Source organism: Malurus melanocephalus, unplaced genomic scaffold (genome assembly GCF_030028575.1).
Source record: "Malurus melanocephalus ecotype Western Australia unplaced genomic scaffold, MMel_1.1 scaffold_56, whole genome shotgun sequence".
Lineage (NCBI taxonomy): Eukaryota > Metazoa > Chordata > Aves > Passeriformes > Maluridae > Malurus > Malurus melanocephalus.
The window spans coordinates 1,266,448-1,280,230 of NW_026623288.1; the positions used below are offsets into that span (position 1 = coordinate 1,266,448).

Consider the following 13,783-nt stretch of genomic DNA (forward strand, 5'->3'; position numbering starts at 1 on the left):
TTTTTTTTTTTTTTTTTCCTTGCCCAGAAACAATAATAGAACTTTCTGCTATAAAAAGAAAGCTGTTGGCTTGATATTTCACTGCAGGGGGAGTGTTGGTTAGTATTGAGTACAATCAGAGGGGACCATGTCCCTGGAGTAAGCACAGGCATTATATTTTGAGCCTAGAACATCTGTACATTAATAATTAGTAAGGTTAGATGGAAATTTCTTATTGAAGTCAACTCCATTTGCTTGCAGGCGTGACCGACCTGGTTTCCCCTTGTATTTCATACCTGCACAGAGATAATTACAGTGGCAGAAAGTGTTAAAGATGTCTTACTGACTTTACTTGGGGKTAAAAAATGAAAGTAGACAAGAAGTGTCACCCTGTTGCAGGAGGGCGGTGATGGAACAAGAACATTTTGGTTTGAAGTATTGATTTGCACAAAACAAAACTTTTCCACTCTCCATACCAGGGACCTCCCTTGTTCTGTGAAATCTTTCTTTGCTTGAATGACTCCAGTAATGGCAAACTGGGAGATCAGAGCTATCAGTGCTTGGGCCTCTAGCTGTGTGTGCCAGTCTCTSTGTATTTTCTCCTTCAGATTAGATAAAGCTAAAGTTTTTACGTATTTCTGCTAAGCATTGTAGTTTGCTAACCATGCAATCAGATTTGTGAGGCTTTGGATTCATGGAAGAGTAGTCATGCATCAGTATAATATCAAAGCAAATGGAATAAAAGAGTTCTTTTGTTTCACTGATTATCAAATTGAATATTCAAATAACATATAAGCATTTTAAATAATAATAATAATAAACACTTGGCAGCATAATTGTGTGTAAAACCCAATATAATTGGAGTACTGAGCCTGTCTGGTCTCAAGGATAAGTTTGCTCCAGCTTCCTAATTTTACAAAGCARCTCTGAGAAAACAATTTCGTTTGAAACTATGAAAACAGAGGTATGTGGTTTGCATGCATCCCCTTCCTTGTAATATAATCTACCACTGTGCAACTTTGGAGGGGAATTTTACATCTTCCTTTTCTTCTTCAAGCTAATAATTGATAGCCTGTCTCAGATATATGTACATCCCATTTAGCTCTGACAGTCCTTATCTGTGCACTTGTTGAACATGTTGCAGTGAAATAACTAATTAACAGCATATTCTGTAGAGAATTCTGTGCCACTTTTTAAGCAGGCCACAGAGTAYATATCCTGAGATGCAGATATCCTATTTTGGTAAGTATTTCCAAAGGCACATAGGACAGGTCTTTCAGAGGTATTTAGGGTTTGAACACACACAGAGTGACATTGTGAAAAGCACATCAGTGAGATCTGTGCAGGGCTGTCATTGAGTGGAGTGCAGATACCTCACCTGCTGAGGTTCTTCAGCATCTGCATCCYAATCACCTTGAAAACCTGCTCCCACCATCCTACCCAAGTCATTTTGAAAATGAAAGACAGATGAACCTGTGAAGTGAACCCATTTCTGAGAGAATCATAGGCAAAAGTATTAGTTGTTTCAAAATTCTCTGCATATTGCCATTTCTAGATCATTTAACAGAACCTTTACTATTTACCATGCAAGAACAAGACCTTTTTCCTGCATTTATTTATGACATAAAACAAAGAAGTGCAGTTTTACATGTTCAGTGATTTTACTGTGTAGTCATGGGTAGACAGGAGTCTATAGGTCAGCAGGAGTTAACAAAGATCTTGTGGACATGAATTTGTGAAGGATGCCTGACCTCTTGCTGATACTGCTCCGTGTTCACAGTGATCCAGCAGTGCACACTTCCATTATGCTAATTTTTGGACAAATTTTGAGGGCATATGCATGTCTGTCAAGAGGTTCTTTATATGCAGGACCAGGTTTTGCCCAAGGTGACTGTAAGGTAAGGCTGAGCCTCTGCTGAAGTTGCCTTTGAAGTCATATAGRTTATTCCCTGAGTCCAGTTTCTTTGTGAAGCCTGTCATACTGGTATTTCCAAGCTGTCAGTTATCAGAGCAGTAAATCAGACAAATTCTGCCCATGCCTACCAATGTTATTTTTTTTTCCTTATTTTTTTCAATAAATATCTTGTAAATATCTTGTGCTGTAGAAAAGTCTGGATCTGAAGCCCAGACCTTGCTGATTTGTGGAGCCAACTCCAAGAATACCTTTCTCCTTCCTTCCCCAACTGAGCACATTGAAACTTGGAGAGATGAAGCCAGAGTTAAATGTTTGAATCACATCCCCGTCTCTGTTTAGTGAATAATTACACTGAAATGTTTGCACATTTCTCTATAATCCAGCCTAATATTTCATGTGAGCTGCCCTCCTGAGCTAAATCAGGAACACCGTGTGCACTAATGGAAGCAGCCAAAAAATATTCTGTGGTAAGAGAAGGGAAATAATGATTTTKGATGCAATGAAAGAGACATCTAATAGCCAAATATGGTTACAGGGTCTAATAATGAAAGCAAGGCACTGTTTTTTCCCCTTTAGTGTCTTTCTTCAAGAGCAGGTAWAACCAAAGGGATTTCCTGAGTGGCAGTGGGAAGTCTCTAATCTGCAGCTGACATGAGCCTGTTGTGTGTCACCACCCTGCAGAATAAACCAGGTTCTTTTTGAGACACAGAGCACTTCAGTGCAAGAAGGAAGGGAGTTAGGTCACTGACACAGAGCCAGTCCATCCTCATCTGTGTAAAGTGTTTTGAAAGGTACCTTSTTACCCAAGCTTTGTGCTGCCTATTGATGCCAGGTGAATTCTCCAGTAACTCTATAAATTGTCACCCTGTGGCCTCTCTGCAGGAGGCACCAGTAGAAAGCAGGTCTGGCAGTAGATCCTGTGCTCTGGTCAAAGCAGGACTCTATTTGTATGTTCAAGCTCAATTCAGATCAAATCTGTATTAGCAGGTAGTTAGGGGGTATATWGACTGGTTTAGAATTAATATGAGGCCTTGTAATCAACAAAGTCATCRTTGTTATGAAGAGAAATGCTTGTACTGAAAAAATATAGGGAATGGTGCAATATAAAAGCTCCACATTGCCAGCTATTAGTAAAAACAAGGCAGAAATAGCCAGTTGAGTGATAAAAAAGAAACACATATGCAGACTGTGAATATGGATCCATAAATTATCATTTATATTACCATAAAAACTCATTTAAATTTCAGAATACTTTTAAGCTCGGTAGTCACCCTTTGATTGCTATTTTTTTTTGTGTTCAGAATAAATAAAAGGAAATTAACTTATGAGTTGAGACATGAGACACATTCCAGCTGCAAGGGCAATTATAATGCTGGCTACTAAAGGGTGAGATGTTGATGAAGAGAGACTTTGAAAGGCTGATAGCATCTGTTAATGAAAATTCTCAGAGGCATAAGATCTGTTTGCTCAGGTAGTTTGACAACAGAAAGAGTAGATAAAGGTTAGGAAATGGAATAAATATTTTTCTAACATGATTGACTGARGGTCAGAAAGAATAATTTTACTATGTTTGAGGACAATTCAACTAGCTTTTTTTTTCCAAGACATTTATCTGAGGTGAATCCAGGAGTTTTTTTTTTGTGATGAATATGTATTTCAGTTCATAGTCTGATTACCATAATCTCCTGTGATTGTTTCTTCAAAGGAATAATATTTATCACTTTTATACTCAACAGTTCTAAACATGTTTTTACGAGAAGGGAGACAGTTATACTCTCGCACGCTCATGCTAAACACTGTGATGTATTGTTGTTAAGAGTTAATTTGTGTTATCAATATTTTTAATTTTACAGCATACTTTGAAATTATGTTTTTCACTSTTTGGATATATGAAACCAAGTTTTAGGTATTTTCAAAATCCTCTGCTGTTGRTAAGTGAGTAAGTTTCCTTTTTCCAGAACATCTATTGCCTTTAACAGAATAAAGGCAGTGACGCTCTCTTTTGGCTAAAAAAAAAAAAAGTTATTTAAGCCTAAAAAGAATTCATTTTAATTTTGTTTTTCAAGTGATAATTCCATGCTTTCCTTCTTAACTCTATTTGTAATTGTATCAGAATTGTGCAACTTCACCTGGAATAATAAATAATGGTTTCCATCAGTATTCCAGCTCACTGGGGGCTTGTAGCTATTCGGCTTACTCCAGTAAATAAGAGGAAAATGTATTCTGAGATGCCATAGGGATGGAAMTGGCTTTACATGGAATTGAGTGGACAGGTCGTCTTCACTCAACTGATAATTGTTAACTCTGTGATTCCTAATTAGAACCTTTTTTTCYGAGATAAATATGTAAACACAATTAGATATATACATTTAACATGCAGTAATTAGCCTCATCAGCTGAGTGCAAGTCAACACGTTGGGATTTTTGTTCTGGTTTAGTTTCTCAATTGCAGGTAAAGGATGTGAGTGATACTGATGATGATGCCTTACACAGCTTTGTTCTTTATGTGTTTTCTTCCATTCATCTTCATGCACGATTCAATCACAGAAAAATTATATGGAATCTCTCTCTTCTGACTAGAAAGAGAATATAAGAGACTGTCATCCAAATTTGCCTGAAGAAAAGGACAGGTGAAGTCCAAGGCATCTCACTTAGGCTYCATTATGGTCAGTTCATGGTGTCTGGTGTCAGGAGGATTATGGCTGAGATATTTTCTRTCCATGACTAGCTCTGTTTTTCTCAGTAACCAATGCACAGGGGTAATGGAAGAAAAATATTTAAAACCATCTCTGATGGGTCTGAAGGAAATGGTTGGTAATATCTTGTTAGTATCTTGGTTTCTGCTATTTTTACTTAAAGAAGCTTCTATTCTGATTATATCATTCAAATGCTTTTCAGCTGAAGGCTGGTCTGATGCAAGCAGCAAGGCTTCTTGCTTGCTSCATGCAAGAGGCAGTGAGGCTGCARAACCATGGCTGGGAGCTGTAGGAGCTCAAAGGTGAAGAAAAGGAAAAGGAGCCTCTACAGAAAGCTGCATCAGGGCAAGGCTGTGGTACTGTTCTAAGGTTATGGTGTTGACTTCCTGATACCAGTAGGATGAAAGACACTCAGCAAATGGTCTGTTTTGGGTTTGCTGATGGCACTTGGGACATGTCCTTGCTAGACAATTCAGGGCACTCAGGGAAATTGGTGCTGGGCATGAATTTACCTCTGCAGATTTGTATCTCACTGGTAGCATCAACATCAGTTTCATCAACATCAGTACACAGAGGACACCCTGCAGCCTGTGCCACCACTGGACAACACAGTGCTCTTCACCTTCTGTCACTTCTCAGAATTCATTATTCCGTTTTCTGATTTTCTGTGCTAGTTCTGCCTTCTCTGCACAATTGTTTACCTGTTACACTTTCCTCAAACAGCATCTACTCTGGTTTTGAAGTGGCTCCATCTCGTCTGTTCTGTTACCAATCTCTATCCAGAAGCTGTTCACTCAATTATTATTCCTTTGAAAATTATTTAAATAAAGATTTGCATAGCAAAGCTAAAACTGGAACACAGCTCTTTTGATAAAGTTTGGATCATATCCTTGTACTGAGGTATCCCCTATCTGTCCTACACCAGCTGATTTGCCCACAACAGTGTGAAAGTCATATGAATAAGTCCCCCTGCGGAAGTGACAGCATTGCTTACGGCATCTTTTTGTCTTGTCCTTGGTTATTGAACTCTTTGATCCCTTACTCCATTGCTCTCATTTTACACTGGCACAGCTTCATTCAAAAACAACATCGTTGCACTGACCTAAAACTTGCATAAAATGAGARGTGAGTTTGATACAAGGTTGTTATGAAAGAATAGATCAAGGTGAAATGGATTCAGAAGGAGTGGGGAAAAAAAAGGGATTTTACTTGCATTCAGCAGCTCTGAATTTCTGCAGTTTTAGCTGTATCCCATCTCTAACAAATATGAACCAGATGGTTCCTGTAAATTCTCCTTTAGAGCCAGGCAAGTTCACATTCACTCAACCAAGCTGTCATATCTATTTGTGTGTATTTCTGTGTTTATGGATGACAGGTTGCACTACTGTGCTGTGTGAACAGGGGAAACTAGAGGTTTACCGAACAGAAAAAGCAGAAATAAAAAAAAAAAACATGTCATTAGAATGTGTTTGTTACTTGGTCTAGAAAGTTGTCTGCTACCAGAGTAGTGGAGTGTAACACTTTACATGTTGGTTACCAGCTAGAAGTGACTGGGTCAAAACCTGATGGAATCCACTTGTTCTGTTTGTTTAATAATTTGAACTTAAGTGTGTTAGGCTGAAAGAACAYTCCAGGGTGCTCATCATTTGCTGCATTTCTTCCTGGAGACGGGTTTAGTAGCTTGGTCCTTACTTGCTCCCCTCCTATAAAGTTGTTAAGCAGACCCAGGTTATGGGAAGTACTTGCCCCACAGACACCTTGGGATTTTGGATGGTGGGGAATGTTTGGGGTTGGCTAGTTGGTTTTTTTAGACACATGTCTAATGTATTGTTCTGTTTGCTTTCAAATTATGTTCAGCTCAGTGCCAAAMACACAGAATATCCAAGTGTATCTCAACTTACCAACCTCTGGTACACTTGGAGCGTAAGCTGGTGTCTTAGAATTTGTATTTGTCACAGGGAATCACTTGCCTGGATGGGCTCCTTTTTGTCAGATCATCGTGCCTTTGTCAAACACAGCTTAATACTTAAATCCCTGCAGTTTGCTCATGGGGCAGAAGCGTAGAGCTTTGTATCATGTCCCAGATACACAGTTCAAAACACGAATATTCAGATTAGAGCCGATGTTCATTCAGGTGGCACAAGCACACCGCACGTCAGGGAAATACACCCCTCACAGATCAGCAAGGCAAAAGGAACAGCAAGTGCTGCTTCACTTCTGTAGGAGGCTAAAGGTCCAAAATCCTAGCAAGAACATTCAGGAAAAGAGATTTACATAAGTGGTGATTTTTTCAGTAAGTACTTTGGTGCCAACTGCAAGGGCTCATGTGACACTACAGATGTTCCAGTGGGKTTGTTTAGTCATGTCACATTAATGATTGCTGTTATTTAAACAAGAGGAAGTTCAGTGATGTAGTACATACAATTTCGGATGGCTGAGCAACCTGCTGAGATGAATTTTGCCTATGTGGATGTGGGAGAAGCTTTGTGAACCTTCAGAGATGCAAAAGAGTGAAAGGTCTTCTTAATTTTTTTAGTAGGGTCRGTTGAGAGATGCTGGTATCAGAGGAATGGTTGGAAAGACTGAAGTACAGACTTTGCTTCCCTGTCAGAAGTAGGGAGATATTGGGTGAATTTGTGTCTTAGTCCAGCTTCAGGGAGGACTGGCCAGAATGTAATTCCGTCTGGGTTGCTGAAAGTACAGAGAWAGCATTGCAACAAATAATATTTTCCCTTCTTTAAGGGAAATTCATATAGAATGTTTTCCTTCATTGCAAGGTTCAGTCTGCAAAACTCAAAATACTTGCTTCAGCTCACAGAGAGGCAAGCTGGGCACTTGTTTTGTTCTGCTTTTATTACCATATTTACCTTCAGCCCAATCATTTTGCAGGGTTAGCTCTCTGAATTCATCAATATTTTAAGAATAAGCCAGACAATGGCACATTTGAATATTAAGGACAGGATTCTCTAAGCTTTTAGTAGTGTAGATCAGATTAACTTGTGAGATTGCATTCAAARGTGACAGGAGCAACCTGTGTTACATGGCCTGCCAAGTATGGCCACGTGGCTAACCTCAGAAACAGTGTTTGCAGAAATAATACCTGCCTTTCATCCTACTGCTTTTTCACATCCAAGGTATGACTGAAAAAAGAGAGGTTGAAAGATCAGATTGTGGTCCAAATAAATTTTTTCGTGGGATCTGTGTTGGTGTTAATGACTACAGAATGACCAGCCACTCAATTTTGTGATGATATTGTGTACCCATGTCAAAATTATCTCGTTGCTGTCATGTTCTAGGAGGATGACAGCTTTTTTTGCCTTAACGAATGGTTTTTGGGTGTCTTGATGGAAGTAGCATGAACAGGCAACAGTGTAGATGAAAGCCCTCCTCCCTACATGGCTTCCCCACAGATTTGTGGTGAATTATCAGTTCTTTAGTCTTTTTGGAGTAGATGTGATGCACAGTAGACAAAAACTTTGGACTGGAGATCATTGCCATGGATGTCTGTTGCTTTCTCCTTTAGGGGGAATGAGATGAGGGGTACCTGTAAGAATTCTGCACCTTCAGGGTGTTCAGGGGTGAGCACTCCTTGTGGAGTTTTCAAAGGTGAAAGCTCCCTGAGGACAGGGTGTGAAAAGCACCGAGTACAGGCCTGGTCACCTACGAGCACAGAGCACAGGAAATAATTTCTCATTACGCAGGCAGTGCCCCCAAACTGGCACAGCTTGCATTGTTATGCTAAAGAGAAAGAAAAGTTCGCATTTGAAGATAAAATGGTCCTTTTAGTTAAACAATCACACGGCTTATGTAACAGCTCTTYTAATGGTAAAGTGCAGCTGGAGCCTGGAACATGTTGTTTACAGAAATACCACGTAATGGGCAACGATGTTAAAATACAGTAAATGGTGCTGGAGGCTGGAACGGCGAGGGTGCGAGTGCCACCCTCCTGAGAGCAGGAGGTTTGAACCAAGCTTTGGTAAAGCRGGGGATTTGGGCTCTGCAAAGGTCACAGAGGACTGGCCTAACGAGCTGGGAAGGACAAATGGCTCTGCTCAAAGCAAGGAGAGGACCCAAGAGAGGGGAGCTGGCACAGCACAGACAGGGCCCATAGGGAGGATTTCAGGAACTGGCAAGGGTAAAGAGGACTGTGATTGTAAAGACTTGATGTGACAAGGAGAAAGAGGAGGCAGAGAAGACAGAAATTAGGCAGCTCTGAAACTTTTCGCTCTTAGTTTACTGTAAATGTATTTTCATGCATARGAGAAAGGCTGCTGAGTAACCTTGCTCTTCTCTTTCCTGAAATGGTAACCACTGACTAATACACAAGCAAACAAAAACACACTCWAACCCACACAAACATGCAATTGCACAAAATTAGGAAAATTGCCCAACTTTCTTCTGAGATATTCAAGGTTTGACAATGCTAGTTCTGACTCAGTGTTAACTGAAACTGGGAACATGTCAGTCAACCAGTGGCATCTTCACTCCARCATAATTGTTTTCCTTCTTTCCTTCAGATGGTTCATAAGCTTTGTCTGTGTCATTAGCAAAAAAACAGAGCTACAGATATTTTTAAGTGTCAATTTTCCATAATATTTTGAAGTAATTTTTTCAATCTGGAGTAGRAAAAAATGGACTTATGGACTGTTGTTGTTTACAGCAAGCTCAAGGTTCATGCTTAGATGTTATATGAATGATGAATCAAAGTTGTAAATATTTATTACTTAGCAGAATCTTTGTACACAAAGCATTTGTAAATTCCCATTAGTGGTATTTATGTTTCCACATCAAAATTCCTCATTTGCAGCCAACAAAGTATCTTAGGCTTAGATCTTCCTCCTACATGGAATGGGATCACAATGCTGTCACAGACATCACAACCATTTTTGTAAAATATGATGTTAAGGAAGACTGAGTTCATTGTACTATACATATGTAAATGCCTCTCTTTCAGTAGTCTCAGAGGAAAGAAGATGCCAGAAAGAATTCTCAACCAGCGTACATATTAATTGTCACCACCTTTCATGGGATAGTAAAGTGCATTCATACAAAGAAAAGCATTAAGAATCAAGGAGGCTGCACAGGGGAAGAGAGGGYATTTGTGTGAGACCTAAGGAAGTCGCATGGTAAATTATAATAATCTAATTGCAATCCAGAAAATCACTCTTCCCTTGTTTGTGTCTGTAATGAGGTAATGGTGCAGCTCCTCTGGCTTCAGACAKGCACTACAGATTTACAGCAGGCTGTGGAAGATCAGGCTGCTGCACAAGTTCTTTGTCATCGCTCCTCCACAAGGATGTCTGAGTTCAGAATGGCTGTTGGTGTAATTCTCAGCAGTGGACGTGTTGTTCCTCTCCAGCTCAAACTCCTTTCATTTTCACAAGTGTAGGGAACTGGTTATTGCAGAGCAGAATTCATTGGTTGTTGATCCTGTGTGTTTATGTGCTTGTGTATGAGCTTTCTRAATCAGACTGTGGATAAGAAACACACAGTATGAATTAATAATTGGACTGAAAGTTTTGCAAATTATCTGGACAGAAGCACTTACATGGATATGCTTCTGTACAATAAAACTACTGGAAATCACTGTGTGTGCTGGAAGTGAATGACCTCCGTCTTTGCTTGGCCTCTGCTCAGAATTGAAACAATTAGAACTCTGCACAAAATCAGATTTCCTGAATGAAAGCAGGTAATGCAAGTTCCCAGCTACATACTGCAGTAAAGGGATGCAAATCATTATCTGATGACTCCTACATAGCACAACTGGACAGAACTGTCTCCAGTTCCACCACTTTTCACTCAGGGGCTTGGGCTCTGCCTGTCCCGAGGCACAGCTGTTCCCAACAAATGAAATGCTGCTTGCCTCTGTAGTTTCCCATTGTGCAGTCCTTGGTCGTTCTGTGCTGCTTCTCTCCTGTGTTGAGGATGCTAAATGAGTTGGTATTACCTTAATGAACACATTCAAAGCGTGGTTAATGCTGCTAGACTCCATATTTAAAAACAATTTTTGAAATCAAAGTGAGTACCAGTAAAGTGTTCCCTTGTGGATGTGGCTCCAATGAGCTTGGTTTAATTGTCATTCTGGAGCAATGTTTGGATCCCTGCCAGTTCATGACCCATTGCTGCAGTCTGCACAGGCACATCACCCCTTCTGTCCCACTCCTCAGGCTCATGGACTTGTGCCCAAGTAATGGCTGCAGGCTCCTATTCTCAGCTGGCACAGACCCCAGCATGACCATAAACATCCCTGAGAGGGTCATAAGATGATATATTGGACAGATCTGATATGCCTTGCAGTCATATACCACCAAGCCATTCTGCTGAAGTCAGTGACTTTGCCAATGGCATCGCTGAGAGAAGAAACTGGTCCCTACACTGTTGTTTTCTCAAGTAATGAAGCAATTGCAGGCTCTCTGATAGTCTGTGTCCCTTTAGATGATGCAAATTTTTGTGAACTCTTTGTCAAACATTCAAAATAGTTTTTATTTTTGTTCTGTTTTTAAACGGTTGCATTGTCTCTTCCCCCACAGGATTTTCCATTCTTCAGGCGATTATGGAAGCAGCAGTACAGAACAACTGGCAAGTGACAGCCAGATCTGTAGGAAACATAAAAGATGTTCAAGAGTTCAGAAGAATTATAGAGGAGATGGACAGACGGCAAGAAAAAAGATACTTAATTGACTGTGAAGTAGACAGAATCAACACCATTTTGGAACAGGTATCTGCTTTTCAGAAATTKTGATCTCTCTGTGACAGACATCATTAATATTTCCAGAACTATTTCTAGAAATTAATTATCCTTTGAGATGTGAGTCCCAACAACTGGCCAGTTACCTAGTAAAATTAAAATGCCACAGTGATGCTCATGGTTGGTGGCAGCTCTTACATGTAACCTACCAGGAAATGTTTCTGCGGTATTTTTTCCTAAATGTTAATAATGAATTATTTTTAAGTAGGTTAAGAACCTAAAACTGCAGCTGCCAGAGTAACATTACTGGAATSAAGGCTGCTTGTAGGGATTGCAAGACAGGTGCACTTCCTTCAGTGGAACAGGAAACAAGAAATAAAAAGCCAGTGAAGTATCATAGAATCATCTTAAAGAACTCCCAGAGGGAAATGCTGCTAATGAAGAATTCAGCTGGTAGTCCAAATGACTCATTAGCATTTTTTGGTACATAAATCCCTCCCGTCTGCACAGCCAGTGCTGCTGACAGGCTTAAATTGTGGGTGATAGTGTCTAAACACCTTCATGGGGGAAGATGCATTTGGAGTGACTGTTTTGCTCTTGCATGGCTCTTGCAGTGTTTGCTTTGCCCCAGAGGAATGGCCATACCCTCTGGCTATCCCAATTGCTGCCCAGAGTGCCTGTGCCTCTGGTTGTGCTGTGCAGCATTCCTGAAGAGCTGTAGTARCAGATACAAATGGTCAGGAGCAGATGCAGGACAGCTCTGTGCTGCCTGTGCYCACAGGGGGCTGCTGCTGGTGTGGAACCAAATCCACGCTGCTTGGAATTCACAGGCATGTGGGAATTCACTGAAAAACCCGCTGATTATTGCCATTTTGTAAATTGAACTGTGGGTTCATGGTATGGAACAGAACAAGAGTAACATTTAGCTTTCATGAAGCATTACCATATCTCTTAGAAATGTTGTGTTGTAAATGACCAACAAACTGGGAAACATGAAAAATGTATTCGCTGTGTTCCTTGTCAAAATATTCAGTTGCTGTCAAGCCATGAGGTGTAYGAGTGAGGGTCACCCTGAGGGACAGCCAAGTGCCACAGCTGCTGCTCACAGAGGAAAAGGAAAGGACAGAGATGCTCTGGAGAGCAGGGCACGAGCTGTGCTGGTCCCTAATTCTGACCACCGGTGTGCTTGTGGTACTAATACACAGCATTGCATTGTACACTGGGTTTTTAGGCAATACGATGAGTGCTCTCTTTAGGGACATTCATACTGAAAAGTGTAAGAAACTTCTCTTTTTTTTTTTCTTTCATTTGCTCATGTTCTTGGAAAAGATGCAAAACACCATACCTACCCACAGCCCACTCTTCTGAAAATGCTGCAGGAGAACACTCCTGAGCCAAGCTTAAAGAGCTCTTTGGGCCCACTCTCAGCTGAGAARCAGGCCTTTTGTCTGATCTATCTAACTTCATTTACATTTGTTCTCATTTTTTCTTCTAATGTGCAAGTGAGAGAAAAAAAAATCAAACCATTTTGGTGCCTAAAAGGAAAGCTATATACCAAGTAAACCATGTAGCAAAAAAACTGGCAACTCTTTTCTGCTGCTATTCTAAATTCAACTCTAGTCAAGTTTGAATTTTCTTAAATGTATGATTCAGTCTTCAATCAATGTATTAGCATCTGTTAAGTAAAATTCTACTGCTGGGGCCTCCAGGTTTCCCCAAACTCTACAGTACACACTGGTGCCCCTGATGCTAAAAATACCTTCTGTCAACAATTTGCAGAGGTTTATTCATTGGATACTGAAAAGCAGTGACTTAAATTTCTGCAGGGAAAGTCAGTAAAGGTGGATGGACCCTAGGTTGATAGCTRAACAATTATTAGTTGTAGGCTTTTCCTTCCATCTCCTCTGCTTACCTTGYTATCTTCTCATAAAGTAGTTGAAAGTTTTCACAAACATGTGTGGTACTTAAATCCATCCATCCACTTTGCTCAAGGGAGTGGAGAGTTGTCATTTTTTTAGCCAACTGTGTTTGCTGATAGCATATTATTGAGGGGAGAGATAAGTCTGGATTTGCATATTTCAAATCTAGCGTTTTATTGCAGTTTCAAAAGTCAATTTGGTGCTGTGTGGGGAGTCTGGGAAGGCTGCTCAGCTGAGAGGCAGCAACATCTGAACCTGTTAGCACTTGATTGCAGATGGTTTGAAGAGTTTTTTTCCCAGTGGGAACAAAAGGAAGCCAGGACACTCCACCTGCCTGAGCTGCTGTGCCAGGGTACTGATGGACAATTGTGTCACACAAAGGGCTGGCACAGGCTGCCTCAGCCCTGCTGCCTTTCCATCCCTGTCCCTCTCCTGGYCTCCTCAGAGCACACCTTCAAAGGTCAGCCCTCCCCTCAACTGCTGAGAGTGACCCCTCCCTCCAGAGAGGGGTTTGTGTGCTCRCTGTGTGGCACCTGCCATTTCATTCTCTCAGTCAGCAGCAGCATTTTCCAATGACCCTGGGTTG

The 13,783-nt window shown here is 40.6% G+C and overlaps 1 protein-coding gene across 4 annotated transcripts in view; it reads left to right on the plus strand.

The window, feature by feature from the left end:
* The window catches only part of GRIA3 (glutamate ionotropic receptor AMPA type subunit 3), a 141,075-nt gene that overhangs the window by 51,106 nt on the left and 76,186 nt on the right, over window positions 1-13,783 (plus strand). For all 4 annotated transcript variants that reach the window (XM_057365651.1, XM_057365650.1, XM_057365652.1 and 1 more), the window contains exon 4: window positions 11,121-11,308. In XM_057365651.1, the coding sequence (XP_057221634.1) occupies window positions 11,121-11,308 (188 nt within the window). The remainder of the gene's footprint in view (window positions 1-11,120; window positions 11,309-13,783) is intronic.